The sequence below is a fragment of the Rhinatrema bivittatum genome, chromosome 4 (assembly GCF_901001135.1).
Source record: "Rhinatrema bivittatum chromosome 4, aRhiBiv1.1, whole genome shotgun sequence".
Taxonomy (NCBI): Eukaryota; Metazoa; Chordata; class Amphibia; order Gymnophiona; family Rhinatrematidae; genus Rhinatrema; species Rhinatrema bivittatum.
The window spans coordinates 116,424,085-116,444,178 of NC_042618.1; the positions used below are offsets into that span (position 1 = coordinate 116,424,085).

General features: G+C 42.2%; 1 protein-coding gene across 6 annotated transcripts in view; it reads right to left on the reverse strand.

Annotated features, from left to right (window-relative positions):
- SIPA1L1 (signal induced proliferation associated 1 like 1) overlaps window positions 1-20,094 on the reverse strand; it is a 745,249-nt gene that overhangs the window by 18,054 nt on the left and 707,101 nt on the right. For all 6 annotated transcript variants that reach the window (XM_029598743.1, XM_029598739.1, XM_029598740.1 and 3 more), the window contains 2 exons: window positions 3,463-3,609; window positions 2,634-2,748 (listed from right to left, as the gene is read on the reverse strand). In XM_029598743.1, the coding sequence (XP_029454603.1) occupies window positions 2,634-2,748; window positions 3,463-3,609 (262 nt within the window). The remainder of the gene's footprint in view (window positions 1-2,633; window positions 2,749-3,462; window positions 3,610-20,094) is intronic.

The window sequence follows — 20,094 nt, forward strand, 5'->3', positions numbered from 1 at the left end:
AATGTAAGGGGTTTTTTGGGTTTTTTTTGGGTTTGGTTTTTTTTAGACTTCACAAATGGTCCAATTTGCCTCTCTTACATACCATCTCTATCATATTCTACAATATTTTACTTAATCTCAACAGTCTCGTTGCTAACAAAATTAAACTACAATATCATCTTTGAAACTCTTTAAGGAATTCTTCTAACCTGATAATTCATAGACATATTTATTCTCATGATAGATCAATCCACATATAGACCTGTCCAAGGCATGCTTCTCCATGCAACTTTGACCAACTTCGTAAAAGATTCCACTTGTAAGGTGCTCTACCATCTGCATTCCCGCTTTCATTATTTTCTTTTCTTTACCTAAGTATACATTGGATATAACTACACCAATACATTGCCATAACCATGGCTTCATTTGCAGACCAAATGGAAGTGGGTGTGAGATGGGCGTGGCCAGGGCCAGGTGGGAACTGTGCAAAGGGACAGGACCAGGGCTAGGTATGTATGAGTAGTCACACACACACACATTCTTCAAACACACTTAACATGCTCGATGACGAAAGATGGCTAGTGGCTGGGCATGCAGCATCACTGAGGTAGGGAGGAAAAGGTGGATAGAGAGAACTGGACTCTCTCTTTAACCCCTTCTTCCTCTCTGCCCTGGTTATCCTGATCCTCCATCTCCAGCCCCCCCTCCCCACACAAATTCCCCAGTGGTTCTTTTCCCCCTCCCCTCAGTGGTTCTAAAGCCCCTAAGTCTAACCTCCTCTCCCTGGAAAATCATCCTCCTTGGCTAGTAAAGTACAGACCTCCTCTTCAAAGCCAGAATCAACTGACTTCTGGGTTGGGGGCAGACTGGTGTGCATGGTCCACTGTCCTCAGTCTCCTTGGACAGTCGTATGGGGCCTGGAATTCAAAAGTATGGCCTGCTCTTTGCCTCCTTAGGGGCAGAAGGGAGAAATGCTAAATACTGTCCTCACTCACTCTCTTCTCTCACCCTCCCACCAACTACATCCAATCCTATCTCCTTCCTTCCTTCTACACCTCCTCCAGTCATTTTACTTACAGATTGCCCTCTTACCCTCTCTGATCATCTCACTCACACTTCATAGTCTCTCCAATCCCCTCAGTCACACCCCGCAGCACCTGTGCTCTTCTCACTTTCACTCTTTGCCTCACATAACACATTGCCTCTCCCATTCCTTCACTCACTCCTTTGTCCTCCTACATACCATCACCCACTCCCCTTCCCCTCCCCGTGATACCTTCACTCACTTTCTACACTCTCCCCTCCCATATCCCCTCATTCACTCTCTTGGCCCTTTCACCTTCACCAGTGTGGTCACCAGTAGCAAAGGCAGTAGGGCTTGGTAGGATAAGCAGGAAGGCAACACACTCAGGAGTGGCAGAAGCAGAGGGGCTAACAGGCATTCACCCCACTTCTTTTTTTTTTTTTTTTTTTACCTTGTCTATTGTCCCTCATAGCCTCCTAAATTGTGCTAGGAAATTGCACAAAAATCAAACTATGTGGCTGCCCTTATCTGAGGGTAAGCAATTCCAAAACTCTGTTCTTTTCTGCTTCCTCCAAGGTCTGGGAAGGCCATTAATAATCCATGCAATTAATGGCTCTGTTTTGTTTCCTCAGGGGAGCCAGAATTGATATTCACTGTCTGCTTTACTCTACTTTCCTGAGTCCCAGATAAAAGGTGGCACAAGGCTGTTTCTGGGTTGGCAATGGACACTAAAAGGGGTTGAATTAGCACACATTTGAAAGTTGAGAGCAGGAGTGCCATTCATCAAGGCCAGGGTTGAAGCCTTGACAATTGGTACTACGGCTCACAAGTTTCATACTTGTGCTCATTCATACCCTTTTTATATCTGCTCTTTGCTCTGCAGTTTCTACCTCAGTCTCCCCCCTTCACCTTCTGTTCCTTGCAATACATGAGGAGAAGGGGGAGGGGAGGGGAACAAGAGGGGAAGGGCTGGATAAGGGAACACAATAGCTGTTCTCTGTGGGCTCCAGGCTCACATGCTCCCTCCTTCTCTCCCCTGCAGGCTCCCTGGGTGGGAGGGGTTAGAGAATAGCCCTGCTGATCTGCCTTTTGTGTGTGAAAAGAGGTGCCATAACTGCATTCCTGGCTGTTTCCCCCCACAAATTAAGCCCTGGCCATAACTGAGAATTTGAAGCAGCAAATCAAATCCTTTTAATTCTCTTCTATATTGTAACAAGTGCTCACTTGGGGCCTGATTTTTAAAAGCATTTACAGGCTTAAAATTGGGTTTTACATGTGTAAATGCACTTTACCCGAGTAAATGGGCTTTTGAAAACTGTCCATAGGATTTATCCCCATAAGTGCACTTTATGCGGGTAAATGGCTTTTGAAAATTGCAACTACCATAGTAGTTATATTTATGCATGCAAATCCTAAAATTACCCCCTTTTAGTCCAGGTATTACTTTGTTTTGTAATAAGTTTCAAAATATTTTTATAATTATTAATCCAAGCACATTAAAGTGATATCTCAGGCAACCTCATATAACTAAAGATCCAATATTTTTTTGTAACATTCAGCCTCTGGAGATATGGCTTCCATACAAGACGATGTATAAAGCAGAGATGCACTAGATTATATAGTCACATACCCTATGTAAGGCTTGGTTTGTGGTGTAGGCTGGCTCTCCATTTGATCACTCATTGAAGCAGCACTCATTGGTCTGTGGTTTTCTTCAGTACTAGAAAACAATGATGCTCGCTGGACTACAGGAAAGAAAGAAAAACATTTTGAAAAACTGCAGAGTGGATCTAAAATCAGTTTGTGCATGAGGTATCTTCCTGGTTTTTTTTTTTTATGCTTTGTTAACTTTTGGAAATTTAATGATACTGTTGCGATCTGCTTTGCTCAGACTGGCACCTGAAAAAATGCAGAATATAATAAATCAGTTAATTAAATTACATTAAATTTATAGTTTGTTCATTGATCCTCAACATTTTTTTTTTTTTTTATTTATTTATTTTTTTATTTATTTAATTTTATATACCGGCAACCGTTTGCACATCGTGCCGGTTTACAGATAACTTAAAACAAGGATATATATAGGCAAAGCCTTTACAAGGAACATTGTGTAACCTAGAACATAGTAACAGATCAATAACTAAATAAATAGGGGAGGGAGGGGAGGGGGTGGTCGAGACAAAGGGGGGGGCAGGGGGGGGTGAAGACGGAAACGTGAGGAGAAAATATGTACAGGGAAACAATAGGTTTTATGAAAATGACTTAAGTGGTTCTAATCTGAAACAACTGAACTCACAGTTGGAAAGTCTGAACAAACAGAGGAGGCTCCCAAGTTAAATTTATTTCCACTTGTCACAAAACACGCACTCTCTTAACCCACTCACAGCTCTACTCTAACATGCAAAGTAAACTGGTTCATCAACAATTTGTTCCACTATACATTAGCAGTGAATAAATACCTTCAAAAGCTTTGGCAGCATCCACCAAATTTGACCACTCCATGTCAGCTGCAACATCTGGAAGAGGCATGAGGCCTGGGTCTGGCAAGGGTTGCCTTCCTTGCTCTTGGATGTCTGTAAGGGAGCTGTCAGAGGCAGAGAATTCTCCTGGAAAAATTCAGAACAGAATTACAAAATCAGCTATTTTGACCAGACACTATTTTTCTTTCCAAACAATAATCCAAGCCAGTCCACACGTCTTTTAACTTTCATAGCTGTCCTCTAGTTATTTTCACTCCATCCAGAAGGTAAGCTCATCATAAAACCACAGTCAATAAAACTATTGCCAATGTTTCTGATGCAATATATTGGCAGATATGCTGAGTCTACATAGTTGAATGATTCCTTAAATAAAACCTACAGCATATAAGTTAGAGACGGCTGTCTTGGGATTCATAACAACTGTAAAATGATTTAAAGCAATAATTCACAAATAAGGAGAAATTTCTCTTAATTCTGCTTTTTTTTTTAAATTTCTTGCAAAGTTTGGCCCACATAATATATAGCACCAGCTGCTAGATAAGATCATCAATGCCAGTCTTCTAAGTCAGGCCAAGAGTACTTAAGAGGGCAGATGTTCGGGCAACAGCCTCGCTAGTTTTCAAGGGTCCATGCTCTGACTATCCCTGAATACTGCTGTCTTCTGCCAGCCTGCGAGCCCCCTGCAAATTTAAGGGGGCAGATCCATCGAGGTACTGCCGTTCTGCTGACTGTGCAGCAATCTTGGAGACAAAGAGCCACTGGATAAGTAATTAAGCTGGCATGTAGTAAAGAAGAGCCTGTATCCTTGGAAAAGACCCTCCCCCTCACTCTCACATTATTAGGTGAGGGGGATAACCCCCCACATCCCTGGAGGGGGACATCCCCTCCTCCCAGCTCTCATATCTTCAGAGGATGAACTATACGTTTGAAGTATCCAATAATGCCGCTGCTAGTTTTGGTCGCTGTTCAGGTTACAAAGCATGGTGAGGAGTGGCTGAGTGTTGGATTAAGTATGGGAACTTGTATTCTCATCATCTACCCAGTATGGTGGAGGACCAAAGAGGAAAACAGTAGAAACAGATTTGGATAAGAAGTGATAATCCCACAAGTGCTCACGTTCGGACTATATCTTAACAGTGTGCATTGCACAGGAACAACAGGCAGACTTGTATGGGCCAACTGCCCTTTTTCTACCATCGTGTACTATGTTACTACGGAAATATTTCCACGTTGTTCCCTTTTCCTACTCTTACTGCTCGTCCTTTACTCTGAGCACTTCCCCCAACTATATAAAGGCATAATTCTGAGACACAAAATAAAACAACTATAAACCCATATTATTTTATCAGGTTCATACTTCTTACATACTTAACTTTGCCAGGGCAGGTTTGATCCACACTGGAACAAGACTAACAAAGCACTGGCAGAGAAGATAAACCCCTTTTTCTGTCAAACCTGCTGGTCTTAACTGTAGGGACAGTGCCCCACTCAGATGAGTTAAAGACAGCTTCCAATTCCCTTCCCAATGCCACATCTGCTGATGTCCACATGATGTTTCCTAAAGGCAAACATGATCTTTCAAGTAGCAGCCTTACATATCTGTCACAGACATCCACTCTCATCACCTATAAAGTTGCAATAGTTTTCATTACATGAGCTCTCACAAAGCTTAGGACCAAAAACATTCCCTTCCCCCTTGAAAATGCAAATGTTTATCCAGGAGGATCTAGAAGCCAAGGTTACTTTTTATCTGCACCCAGCAAAGCACATTTTCAGAAAGATCTCAACCTCTTTAAATGAAATATTAAAGCCTCTTAACAACCAGACAGAGAAGTTTGCACTAACAGAGCCTTGGGCAAAAAGAAGGCCAGGGACAGTGGAACACTGTTTTGGTTGGGGGCACCAAATAATGCAACTTACACTTCTCCTTCCTTCCTGCCAAAGCTCCATAGTTGCTGATGCTCTGTGAGACCAAAAGGTGGTTGGGCCATGACTCCAATGGCCTGCCCCATTCCGCTGCTTAGGAAGCAGGCAATATCACCTTCTGATTTAAATGAAACACTGAAGTCACCTTAAAAATGAAGCTAGAATAGGATGTAAAACTACCTTTTCTTTAAGAAATTGAAGGAAAAGAGAAACAGAAGACAGAGCCTGCAGCTCAACGAGCTTGCCACCAAAAGTCCATTTGGATTGTCAAAGAAATAAGCAAACTTATAAGCCAAAGGTTCAAAATGTGATTTCATTAGTGTCTTCAAAATCAAATTTAAAGTCCATCTTGGTCACAGACTTCTAATTTAATGGTTAAGCAAGTTTATTGCCCTCAAAAACCTTACAATATTTGGATCCGGTCCCTCAGACCATGTATATTGCAGACAGTGCTGCCACTTGCACTCTAACATGAATACTATGAGGCTCTTACAAGACTGTGGAACACAAATTCCAAAGAGGCTTTACTGGCAGAAATGGTCCTCTTTTGACATTAGCAAGCAAAACCTCTCTCCAAATATAATACTCTATTTATGGAAGCCTTTGCTGACTTTAGAAAGCTTTCCACAATTCTGTTGGAATTGCCTCTTTTCTTTAGAGATAGACTCTCAACTTCCAAGCGATCAGAGAACAATTCTGAGTTCATATGTAGGACTGGCCCTTGCTGATTACATTCTTTTTAAGGGGACGTCTAAAAGGCGCTATCTATTTCCAAAAAGTCCAAGATTTTCTTTGCCCTAAGGCATTACTCATAGATTATTTAATGTTAAAAGTGTTCTATCTACTCCACTATCTTTTTCGTCATAGACCACGGAGGATAAATATACCACATTTCTGAAACACCGCATCCAAAGTCACTACTATGGATTTCTAAATCTGTTGAAATATCTAGGAACCCCACGATATATCAGTGGGAGACCCCATTCCTTTATGAGATTAATTTTATATCATACACAGCATACCTGCTTCGCACAGACTTTAATGCTAATTTTCAAAGCAATTTTATATGCATAAAATCTGCTAATAAAGTGTGCACACAAGTTGCATGCAGAAAGTTATACCTGCTCCTAGCAGTGTATGACTTTCAAGTGTTAAAACTTCCAGAGCTTTGAAAATCCAAAAGTCTATGCTCAAGTATCTCCGCTCCCTGGAATGCCTATCTTGAGTGTGCATAATTGGTTATGTGCATACTTTTACATGCATACCCACTGTGGCTGTTTTCGGAGCCACTTACATGCAAAAAACTGGGTTTTATGTATGCAAGCAGTATTGAAAATTACCCCCATATGGATAGAAATACCTCCTAGTTCACTTCCAACTTTCCTGGCTATAGCAATATTTGCTCAGTCAGTTTGCTTGAGAATTCATCTTCCCTGTTATGTGAACTGCTGAAAAACAGAGAAGATTCCTCACAATCTATGACAACATTTTTGCCATCTCTAACCATCTTGGGATTGTCTGCTCTTGTTTAAGTGCAAAGTGCACACCTATTAAAAAGTTGTTTGATTTTATGTGAACATTCTTTCACACAACACTTTGCTGTTAGGCTACTGAAGTATCCCCTCTGCTCTCATTTTCAGAATATTCATTGGTAACTTTGTCTCCTCCTGAGACCAAAGTCCTAGAGCTGAAAGCCCTGATATAATAGCTCAATCTAAGCAAGCTCACATCAACTAAAATATTCAATATTTTCCTGACAAGGATCTTCTTTTGAAATCTACCAAGTCAGAGACTGGATATTTTCTTGGAACAAATGAGAACTTTGTCAGATCCTCCCTTGGTAACTTTCACTGATTTAGTAACAGATAAGGTAAAATTTTCACATGGAACCTTACCCACTGCTATTACTAGCATTGGCAGCATGGGATAGACAGTTTTTGAATACTTGCCAGGTATTTATAGCAGGATTGGCCACTTTTGGAAACAGGATGCTGGGCTTGATGGATCCTTGGTCTGACCCAGCATGGCATGTTCTTATGTACCATTCTTGAAAGCTGCCAACAGAAATCCTAATATGTATAGACCTTGTTCTGAGGCTACCACTTTATCTTGTGTCTGGCCAACTCTTCCAGACAATCATTTGGACATCTGACAGTATTTCCATCTTGTTCTGAATAATAAACCTTGATCCTAGATGACACTTCTCTTAAATCAATAGTGAAAACTTCTCTCAAAGCAATCCAGATGTAGGAGTTGGTGATGCAGCATGAGGACTGCCACCTTCTACATCTGGAAATTAGCAATAGGGAAAGGATTTTCTGTTACTTCTAATTGACCTAATGTGGTCACTATTGGAGACAGGATGCTGGACCATTGATCAGACCCAGCATGGCACTTCTCATGTTCTTATGACCCTGCAGGGATTTTCCAATCCAGTACATGCCAAAAAAGATGTGGCATGTATCAGTATATTATCCAGATGGGACTGCACAAAAATCCCTTGCTCCTCAAATGTTGCTATTAGAGGTAGATAGCACTTTTGTAAACACTCTTGGAGCTCATACCAGGCCATTTGGGAAAGGTCAGTCTAGCATATTGTTCACCACAATGTGACACTACATAATGAAAATGGGGAAATAAGCTTCCTATAGGCCCAGCTCAGTAGTATTTGCTTCCAGGTCTCGAGAGTTGCAAATGGGTTGGGTTTTCAGGATATTTCCAATGAATATGCATGAGAGAGACTTGCATATATTTGAGGTACTGTGAATGCAAATTTATCTCATGCATAATCATTAGAGATGTCTTGAAAACCTGGCCTATAAGTTGTACAACAGGAATTTCATTCAAAACAATCTTATGTACGGCCAATGTATTCAGTCTCTAGGACCAATATGAGGTGAAAATCTCCTAACTTCTTTTGTACAGAGATAACTGCTTCTTCACCTAACAGACATTTTACTGAGTCACTCAGGGCCCTCTCTCTTTTTTTAGTCTCTTAGCATTTTGAAGCAAAAAAGAAAAACATGGTCAAGGTAAGGACTGAAACTATTGTGTAACCTCTTTTTATCATACTTTACATCGTTATCTCTTACTGGGTTTTCCTTTTGGGAAAATGTTAGTATATAAACTTGAGAATAATTTTCAAAGGAACTCCTGAAGAAATGGCACATAAAATGATGTGTATACAGACACACACATAAGCACTCAATGTGTGTACATACTTCCAGGAAGTGGGGGGTCTAGGCAGAGAAGAAACTTATGTTTATACATTTTTGATTTTAAAAAGTATGTGCCTACATTTTCTTGGCACAACAATATGGGGTAGATTTTAAGAGGCGCGCGAACAGCCTACTTTTGCTTGCGCATCAGACTCAAGCAAAAGTACACTGGATTTTAGTAGATACGCGCGGAGCCGCGCGTATCCACTAAAATCCGGGATCGGCGCGCGCAAGGCTATCGATTTTGTATAGCCTGCGCGCGCCGAGCCGCGCTGCCTCCCCCCGTTCCCTCCAAGGCCGCTCCGAAATCGGAGCGGCCTCGGAGGGAACTTTCCTTTGCCCTCCCCTCACCTTACCCTCCCTTCCCCTACCTAACCCACCCACCCGGCCCTGTCTACACCCCCCCCTTACCGTTGTCGGGGGATTTACGCCTCCCGGAGGGAGACGTAAATCCCCGCGCGCCAGCGGGCCTGCTGCGCGCCGGGCCGCGACCTGGGGGCGGGTACGGAGGGCGCGGCCACGCCCCCGGGCCGTAGCCACGCCCCGTACCCGCCCCCAAAACGCGGCCGACACGCCCCCGAAACGCCGCGTCGACCGGGCCCGCGCCCCCGACACGCCCCCCTCCGAAAACCCCGGGACGTACGCGAGTCCCGGGGCTCTGCGCGCGCCGGGAGGCCTATGTAAAATAGGCTTCCCGGCGCGCAGGGCCCTGCTCGCCTAAATCCGCCCGGTTTTGGGCGGATTTAGGCGAGCAGGGCTCTGAAAATCTACCCCTATCAGCGCAATACCAGGTGTAATTGCGTGTACATAGTTTTATTGGGATAGTTTTCAAAGTGAAACTATGTGCATACGTTTGCTTTGAAATATTAGTGCACAAGTCTACAGGTAAAAAAAAAATCTATGCAGACTTTACACCAGCTGAAATTACACCCCCCCCCCCCCAAAATATAATGCTTTCCAAACTGCCCAGTCCCACCCTGCCACCTGAGTCCCACTTCTGCAGTAAGAGTCAAAGGCTGTCCTGTTTAGAAACCTGATTGCCCCTTGTTATCCAGCCTGTCCCTGTATTTCACTTCTATCAGGTCCTCTTCTAGCTGCTGACCACATTTCATGACAACGCTGGATATAAACACTGGGAACATCACAACCTGTAATATGACTCAATTATGCTTGGAAATCCATTATAGAGCAATTTCCATGTCGGTCAATCATGAATGCTACTCCCATTATATAGAAAAAAAACTGTGTGTTTCAATAGCTTTGAAACAGCGATAGTCACCTTTCAAGTTTCTAGCTACAGAATGGCTGAAATATCTGCCCTCCAAGAGGAGAATGAATATTCCTTGCAATAGGCTTCAAAATGCACCAGTTGCAGATATATGCCAGTGTTTTTGTGAGCCTTCAACATGGTTCTGACTAAGGAGGAAGAACCTTTCCTGTGCAGATGACCCTTTCAAGGTCCAGGCCATAAGACAATGGAGTCAGATCCAGCTGCACTGAGCAATAGTAGTCTGTGTTGCCCCTGTAGCTTCAGAGGGTCCCTGGGAAAGCATCCTTATTAGGTTTGCATACCAGGGCTTTCTTGGGTACTCTGGGGCTACTAATATTACCATTGAAGAGTGGTTCTCTATCTTTCTTAGGGTCTTTGTCTATGAGAGGCCAGGATGGAAATAAGCAAAGGAGTTTGTTCTTTGGTCATGGCTGAATGAAGGCATCTATCCCACTGGATCCCGGTTCCCTCCAACAAATTAAGAATCTGCTGGGCTTGGGAGTTCCTGTGGGTTGCCATGAGGTCCACAAATGGCCTGCCTCGCTGATGCACTATCATCAAGAAGACTTTCTGACTCAGCTCCTAACTCTCTGGGGTCCAGCTGGTTTCTGCTGAAGAAGTCAGTTTGGATGATGTATTTCTGTGACATGCAGAGGTGCAGCAGGTTATGTTCTGCCCACCTAAAAAGAAGTCCTGCTTCTTCTCCTACCTTGAGGCGCTGTGTGCCCACTTGCTTGTTTACATATGCCACCACCATGGCGTTGTCTGACAGCACTCAAACTGCCACTCCCCTTATCTGTAGGAGAAAATATAACAAGGTTTGCTGGATGGCTCTTGTTTCTAGCCTGTTTATTGAACAAGATGCCTCCTCTTCGGATCAATGGCCCTGTGCCACTTGTCCTGAGCTCCTCAGCCAAGTCAGCTTGCATCCAATGTTCCTATGACTCAGCTGGGTCTAAGTCTATTCCTTTTAATAGGCTCAAGGGCATTGTCCACCATTCCAGGCTCCTTTTCTTCAGATGAGGCATAGGTGGTCGTGCTTCATATCTGTGAGATGTTGGGGACCACTGGGCCAGAAAAATCCACTGTAGAGGGCGACTGTGAGCCCTGGCCCATGGCATCAGATCTAGGGTTGCTGCCATCGGACACAGGATCCCACACCATGGGGGCTCTTTGGGTTTGGAAAGACTGCACAGTGGACATCAATTTGGTGGTCCTTTTTTGCATTAGACTGACCCACTGCTGTGTCAAAGTATGCTTCTAAAATTTCCAAGGATTGGGAATGATAGAGACTGCTTTTCATGAAGTTTATTACCCAGCCTAGCTCCTGCAGGCGCTGAGTGACTATTTGATGCTTCCTGGTATTCCTGAAGGGATGTGGCTCTGATAAGCCAATCATCCAAACAAGGATGCACCATTAAAACCTTGTCTCCATAGGGCCACTGACACCACCACTATTGCCTTAGTAAAAATGTCTTCGGCACTGTTGTGAACACAAATAGAAGAGCCCTGAACTGGACATGCTTCCAGGCATGCAAAAATGGAGACTCTGGTGTTCTCCTGAATAGGGATAAGGAAATAAGCTTTGGCTAGATCCAGGGATGAGAAAAGTTCTCCTTTTTTAATTGCTAATATAAATCGATCAAAGGGTTTCCATTCTGAAATGGGGAACCTGGAGACACCTGTTGACTTCCTTTAGGTCTAAAACTGGGCGGAAGGTCCTGTCCTTCTTTGGGACCACAAAACAGATTGAGTATCTCCCCTGCTCTGAGCCTTGATTGGTATGAGGAGTACCACTTCCAAAGTCTGAAACCTCTCCAAGGTGGTCTTTATGGCTTCTCTCTTGGCAAGGGATGTGCAAGGGGAAGCCATAAAAGCCTTGGGAACAGAGACCGCCAGTTCCAAGGCATATCCAGGACCCATTAGTCCGTTGTAATCTAAGTCACTTCCCGAAAATCATTGGAGGCGTCTTATTTTGGGAGGGTTCTAGTGAACCTTATTAAGGACGATGACTGAAGCCCTTTCCACCCAAGATGTCACTCCTTGGCTTCTTTAAAGAACAGGATTTCCGCATGAGTGTGCCTCATCTGAAAGGGGAGAATACTTGCAGGCCCTGAATCTCCACCAATCCCAAAGGCGGGGGTGCCCTCTAGCGCCTTAACAACCTGACCGGAATCTACCCTCAAGAAGCCATTGGGGTTTTGATTCCCAAGTCTGACTAACTTTTCCAGGTCTTCGCTGAAAAGCAATCTGCCCATAGGGCAACTTGCAGAGGCAGGTTTTAGATGCCGTGTCAGCTGACCAATTATGGAGCTACAGCAACCTTTGAGTCATTACTGCTGTGGCTACTACTCAGGATGACATTCGGACTAAATCAAACATAGCATCTGCAAGGAAGGCCACAGCCGATTCCAGGCACACTGTTTCCGTATTCTCTGGGAGCTGCTGAGCCCAGCGCACCGCTACCCATGCTACATATCGCCCACAAATAGAGGACTGTACTGCCATGGCCCCTGCTGAGAAGACCTGTTTCAAAATGGTCTCAATCTTATAATCTTGAGGATCCTTCAGAACTGTCACAGCTGATACCAATGCATCCACACAGGCACTCTAAGGAGGTTGTCCTTGTCATCTAGTGGCAGGAGTTATAATTTATTCAGAACTCTACTCCCTTTAAGCCCCCTTGGGGCGATTCCTACTCAGATAAAGCCATATGCTTTAAGGCTTTATGTAAGAGAAAAGCTCAAGAGTGCTTACAAATTCCCTCCAAAATAGGGTTTCCCTTGGTGGGTTGCTCCACCTTAGTGTCTGAATTTTGAGCAAGCTCACTAGCCAAGCAAAGAGGGCAGGCAGTTTTTCCTTGCAGAATAGCCTGAGCATGAAGGATTCCTCATTCTTGGAAGAACATTCTCCATCCTCCAGAGTCCTGTAAGCTCCCCGGATCATAGTCCTCGCTTGATTCTGATTCCGCCAAGGAACCTAGGATTGCAGCTGAGAGCCAGGCTCCCTGGGCATCCTTTGGGTGTTTCAGGCCCATGCTCAGACCCTCCAAGCCTCTCTGCATAGCGCAGAAAGCCTGGTACATAAGCAACACAATCTCATGACAAGTGCTCTATGACTCCCTAGAGGGTTCATGGGACTGCTTGGAGAGACACAGTCAGTAACCCTAGTTCTCTTGTAGTAAAAGTCTGGAAAGGAGGGGCTGGAAAAGAAAGCAGCTATTAGGGTCTGTGAGCTGCTATCTTCTCTTGCTGCTGTAGCTAGATTTGCTGCTGCTTCTCTGGCTGCCTGATCTCCCTGCTCCACATTCTCCAAATGTGTCACACCAGGGGTGGGAGGCTCCACATCAAAAACAGGACAGAAAGACCCTGACACACTTGGCATGCACCTGTGGCCTTGATTTATGGCCACTGGGAACCCTAGCTTCTTCATTATTTTTTTTAAACACTCACAGACCTGATGGCTAGGAAGCTAATTCTGTACAGAACTCTCCTTGTCCTCTACACTTACTTTATCTGCAGGTCTGCCACAGGAGCGCTGGCTGCACCAGGAAGCCCTGTCTGGCTGGGGAACCTCAAGCTTCCTTTCCTTTCCTCTGCTCAGCTTTCTTTTTTTTTTTTTTTGTTAGTAGTTTTGCCAACAGGACAAGATGAGGGGAGCAGGAACAATATGCAGAAGTTTCCTCTTACACTTCCTTTGTTTCCCTGTTTCCCCCTGGGCTTAACAAGGAAGCCAGGGAACCACTTACCAGAGGTGACCTACCAGGATCCTTATGAGCCTGGGATCAGCTCTGAGGCCTCTGCTCAACCAGGAGTGTACTTCAACTGGGAAAGCAGCCGAAAGGAACTGCTGCACCAGGAGCAAGTTGTCTATTCTCTACCAAGTCTAGGCCTAGCCTCTGGGAGACAATCTGACCTTCAGATACACAATCATTATTGTATGGGTGTCCACCATCTGCTGGAGCAGAGATTACTGGTTAACACCCAGCCAATACCTCCTCTATAATCAGGAGGAGGTCACAAGAAAAAGAGGACTGGCCCTCTGACTCCAACGGCTGGTGGGTGAAGAAATCCCTCTTCTAAGGGACTGGTCTGGCAGGAGGATAAGGAAACATTATTTATGTTCACGCTACTATATGCATGTACAGACCCTTTAGGATCTCCATTAACTGCTCATAGTCTGAGACCCGGGATAGGATTGTAATAGTACCATCTGTGTGGTGGCTACAGTGGTAGGCTCCTGCCTGCTCAGTGTAGGTGGGGTGTGAGATCACTGTGGTATTTTTGTTTGGACTTAGAGACAGGATCTGTTGGTTCCCCTATTCATGGTAGGTTAGGCCTCACAGCCCGGGCTGGACAGAATAGGAAGGAGACCGTTACCTTGCTAGTCCACATCCTGGTGGTTGAAGTTGTCTCAGTTTTTTAAATAATTTAAGGAATTATGGATTCTTTTCTGGAATCCCTCTACTCTTGGAGCAGGGAGGGAAATTACCTGTATTGGGAAGGACAGCAAAAGAGAAGACCTGTTGAAATCCATCTTCCACCCAGTAGTTTGAGAGCGGTGACCCTGTCTTAGTGAATATAGTTTGAACACTTTTTAGTGGTTTTTGTTTGTGAAAGATTATTCTACCCTTTCTGCACAGCAGTGGTTAAGTAAAGGAGGTAGTCCCTGCTCTGCTGAGTGTTGGGACTTTCACCCTGAAAAATCCAGTCTACCATCAGAGGCAAACTGGGAGTAAGAACATTTTCATCTGGAGACTCCAACTGGAAACTTGGATGAGAAGGAAAACTGGGAGGTTTGGAGTATTGGAGAACATATGTGACCTCAGGTATTTCATGTCTGAGCTGGGATTGGAGAAACATTTAATCTAGGGTATCCATTTCCACCCTGGGAACCTTATTTTTCCATTCCTTGGAGGGTAGTGTATCGGCCCGTGAGATTGGCGGATCAGCAGGCTGTAAATTATTTAAATAAATAAACCAACAAACAATATACCTAAATTAGCATATCTTCAAAAAAATCAGATGTATTAAGCACTAATTCCTTCACTTCAATGCTACTTTTAACTATCACTAAAAGACCACCTCCCTTTTCTTTCCTTGCCTTGCCAAGGTACACCCCAAATGGCTGTATCCAGAGGGACACACATGATTAATCAAAACTAAATCTTTGGGCTTATACCAAGACTTAGCTATTAGTAAAATATCTAAATCATATTGCAGTAAAATAGGATATTTCAACCTTTTTTTCAAGCTGACCAACTCCTCCTTTCAGATTTCAAACTTTTTATGCCAGCTAACACAGGATAAACTAAACACCTGGTACAAGGTTTACATAATGTACTTTAGACAACCCACCATATCTACCCTGCTCCACAATCACTCATATACTATTCCTCTCCTCTACAGCCATCCCTTCCAATGTCAATATTATTCCCCAGAAAATCCACCCCAAGGAAACACAATAACCTAAACACAATAACCCAAAGAACAAAAGCAACAATATAATACCACTCACTGTTTATTGTATTTTATGTTTACTGTTTTTATAAACCAGCCTGGAGTCTTTATGAATATTTTATTTATATATTCAGTTTATAAATACCCAAACAAATCAAGGTGGTGGGAAGCTCAAGAGCCAGGCCACACTAGAGGGGGAGGAGAGGTGATGTGAGCAGCATGGATAGTGCACTAGCTAAGTCAGCTGTGAGGCCTTTATCAAATCCTCTCATTTTTTGACAGGCATTTAAGAACATAAGAACATAAGAAATTGCCATGCTGGGTCAGGCCAAGGGTCCATCAAGCCCATCATCCTGCTTCCAACAGAGGCCAAACCAGGCCACAAGAACCTGGCAATTACCCAAACACTAAGAATATCCCATGCTGCTGATGCAATTAATAGCAGTGGCTATTCCTTAAGTAAACTTGATTAATAGCCGTTAATGGACTTCTCCAAGAACTTATCCAAACCTTTTGTTGAACCCAGCTACACTAACTGCACTAACCACTTCCTCTGGCAACAAATTCCAGAGCTTTATATTGCGTTGAGTGAAAAAGAATTTCTCCGATTAGTCTTAAATGTGCTACTTGCTAACTTCATGGGATGCCCCCTAGTCCTTCTATTATTTGAAAGTGTAAATAACCGAGACACATTTACTTGTTCAAGACCTCTCATGATTTTAAAGACCTCTATCATATCCCCCCTCAGCCGTCTCTTCTCCAAGCTGAACAGCCCTAACCTCTTCAGCCTTTCCTCATAGGGGAGCTGTTCCATCCCCTTTATCATTTTGGTTGCCCTTCTCTGTACCTTCTCCATCGCAACTATATCTTTTTTGAGATGCGGCAACCAGAATTGTACACAGTATTCAAGGTGCGGTCTCACCATGGAGCGATACAGAGGCATTATGACATTTTCCGTTCTATTAACCATTCCCTTCCTAATAATTCCTAACATTTTGTTTGCTTTTTTGACTGCTGCAGCACACTGAGCCGACGATTTTAAAGTATTATCCACTATGATGCCTAGATCTTTTTCCTGAGTGGTAGCTCCTAATATGGAACCTAACATCGTGTAACTACAGCAAGGGTTATTTTTCCCTATATGCAACATCTTGCACTTGTCCACATTACATTTCATCTGCCATTTCATCTAGCTTGTTAATAATTTTCCTAGAATAGTAGAATTAAGAACAAATGAAAGCCATTAAGTGCAAACCAAGTCTACTAAAATTTGCTTTCATCAAAGGCAAGTAGGTGGAATAGGAAATTAAAGTGTCACTCAACTTGTGTCCTTTTAAGTAATTAAGGTCTGATTTTTATATAAAAAATAAAATATATTCCTGTGACAATCCTATCGAGCCATTTTGCTGAATTAATAATAAAACAATGGCGATGCTGAGTGGAGCATAAAATTGCAGGGCATACTGACAATTTCACAAAACAGAGAGCTAATATAATGGGAGACTGAACTCCTCACTTATCCCTTCTGACCTCAGTGTTTCTTTAACCCATACATGTCACCTCTAAAGAAAATATAAGTTACAGTACGCTGACTACTCAGAGGTAGAAAATATAAGTTACAGTACGCTGACTACACAGAGGGACAACTCAAAGAAAGCACTGTAAAGATGAATTCTTTCTATATACAGTATGTACTGCAAGTATTATTCACCTAAGTCAATCAAGCACCAGAAATAAGACCTATTTACCCACCAAAAGCTACAATTTAAATTTGATAGCAATTGTCCAAGAAGGGAACAGCATGAAATAGTGAAGGTTAAGGTGGAGGGGTGCTGTACACTTCTCTTTCAGCTGTTGACAGGTATTTTGTTTTGTGTTTTTCTTTGCCTAAATGTCAATCTATGAGTGAATATAAAAGGAAGAATTTATAGTGTTACATAACTTTTGACATCTAGGTTGCAGATTTAATCCAAACTAGGTAAAGTAATAACTGAACATCTCTTTGATGATTGTTCTGTGGTGTACAATACCTATGAAAACAATGGTTTCATCCCAGGCCCCAAAAAGACCTATCACATCAGCCATTTTACTGGCAGTCTCAGCATAAAGCAGTGATAAGGAAACCTTTTGAGATTAGTGATTGGCGAGTGGTAACATCAATGTGATTTCAATTTCTGTTTGAAAACAGGCTTCTTGAATGCTAGTATCGTTGGCCATGATAGCCATTTTAGGCACAAGTGTTATAGGTTTACCAACAGTAGTAGATAGAGCAAGTGTTGAGTGGACATGATAAATACATTATTTTGCTTAAAACCGTTCCATCAGAAAACAATCGGGGCTTATTTATTTGTGCAATAGGGTTGGGAAGTCTGCATTGCTGTTGCTACTCTTGAACTGTATTCAAGCTATATATCAGGTATTGCTGCTTCTCATTTAGAAAAATGAGACTGTTGCCTCCTCATCATAATGCTTGCACATGATCACTTCAAATCTGAAAAAGAATGGTTCTTTTCAACACGTTGCACCATCGGTGCAGAAAGTTTCTTGTAGTAATACAACTCCTGTGCTCACTGAGCTGTATTTAGACTGCTTGTTTTGTTTGTCCTACATACGCTAAACTGCATGGGAAAACAATTGCATACACCACCCAAGCTGTCAAACAGTCCATATAGTGCTTCAATGTTATATTACATGATAGTACAGTTCATCCAATGGGTTTCAACTCAGACGTTGTGTGGTATTCTTTAGTATAAGTCATTATAATTCTTGATTAATCTTTTTGACAGCTATTTGATGATGTGGGCAGGGCTATTTGAAAACCAATGGAAATGTGCCATGTGTAATGATCTGATTGGAACGTAGAAGCTTTTAAATGATGGCAGTGTTTTTCCCTTCACAGAATCTCCAATTCAGAGTGTACCCTCCGGATGTAGGAAGTTTGTTTCGAAACAAGGACCATGTCAGGATTGCTCTCATCACCGATAAAGCTAAGTTTGGAGTCGGGTCCTTTCAGTCTATTAAAGTTATGCTCAATTTGAACAGACAATGTCTTTATATACATAAAAAAATAATTAAAAAAAAACATTTAAAAAAAGAGTACAAAGACTGTATGGATCGATGATTATATTCAGGCCAAAAAAAAGTGTGTGTTCATATTTTACTTGTCTCAGTACACAGCCTGTCACATATGAAAGTCCTATTTTGGTGTTTCTGAGTGAAGTGAAAATATACTTTAAAGCGATTTACAGAGATTTGATGTGTTTGTAGTGATCATTTATTCTCTTGTATATAGGATGCATTTGGGATAATTAGTAGGTTTTATTATTGTCCTCTATAAATAGCATTTACCAAAATCTACTTTTTAACTAAATTATCTGCAGGTTATCTGACAGATTAGCAATATTCTCTTCTTTCATTTATTTACACTTTATTACACAGTCCATCAACAAGCTCCGAGCAAGGTACAAAGTCTGACTCATATGAATAGATGAAAAGGCAGAACAGTTACCACAAATTAACAGCTAAATCTTCCCTAAAAAAATAAGCAATACCATCAATCAAAAAACATTATCCTTCTACAAAGAGCTGCCTAACACATACAAAAAAAAAAATACTATCGTACCAACAAGGAAATTAGCCCTTCACTGTGAAAACTCCTGAGCGAAAAAAACAAGCCTTAAGCTTTTTTTTTCATAAAGTCAGGTAATTCAATTCCAGTTGCAACTCAACTAGCACTACATGCCACATAGTTGGAACAAAAAAGGAAAAAGCCATTTGCAGTGTGGAAGATGGTCTTGTTTCAGCTAAGCCAGGGATTGCACGCAGAGCACACAGTGAAGAGCAAAGTGATCTAAGAGGATGGTAAGTTTCCAATAAATCTGCCAGATATCTGGAATACCTCAGTACACTACCTTAAAGACCAGGCACAGAACGTTAAATGATACCCTTTGTTTGATTTGCAATCCGCCTAGCATAGCTAGTCTGCTATAGGTGGAATCTACATGTTTTAAATAAATAAACCAGTACGGTTGGAATAATAATAGAGTTAGCATGACCCGAGACACATTTTCTTAATAACCTAGTTGCAGTGTTCTGTATTACCTGAGCGTATTGCTGGGCAGGCCCCATACAATGCATTTCAATAACCGAGTCTACTAAAGACCTGAGCATGAACAATTGAAATAAGAACTCCTGTATACACCATGCAATGTAATTCATGGAAAAGTTTTATTATCCCTATCATGTATGTAATTTATCTGCTCAAATTTATGGCTTGGCCAATATAGTTTAAATAACTATTTACTACTCTAATGAGATGCACTATAGTGGTGATAGCATATGTTGTAGGTAACTCACTTATTGCCAAAATTTGTGATATATAAAGAAATTCTAATGGCCGCTAAAATTAGTTAACATTACCACTACACATGCCGTTATTAGTGTATTGGTATAAATATTATTCCCTACAAATACAATTTAATATTTCCTAATTGCTTGTTATAAGGCAAATACAAAGCAAAAGGGAAAAGTTCTGAGCTCAGGGGCAGTGTCTGATATAATAAGGATTTAGGAATGTGTGCACTAAGTGCCGTAAAAATACTTCATAGGCTTTGCTTTGGTGCTCTTTGTTAATACTACAGCATTTATTTTATTCTGACTCTAACATATGTGTTATTTAACTTGACCTTTGCAAATTAATCTATTTTAAAAGACAAGTTAAAGTAAAATAGGATGCTCT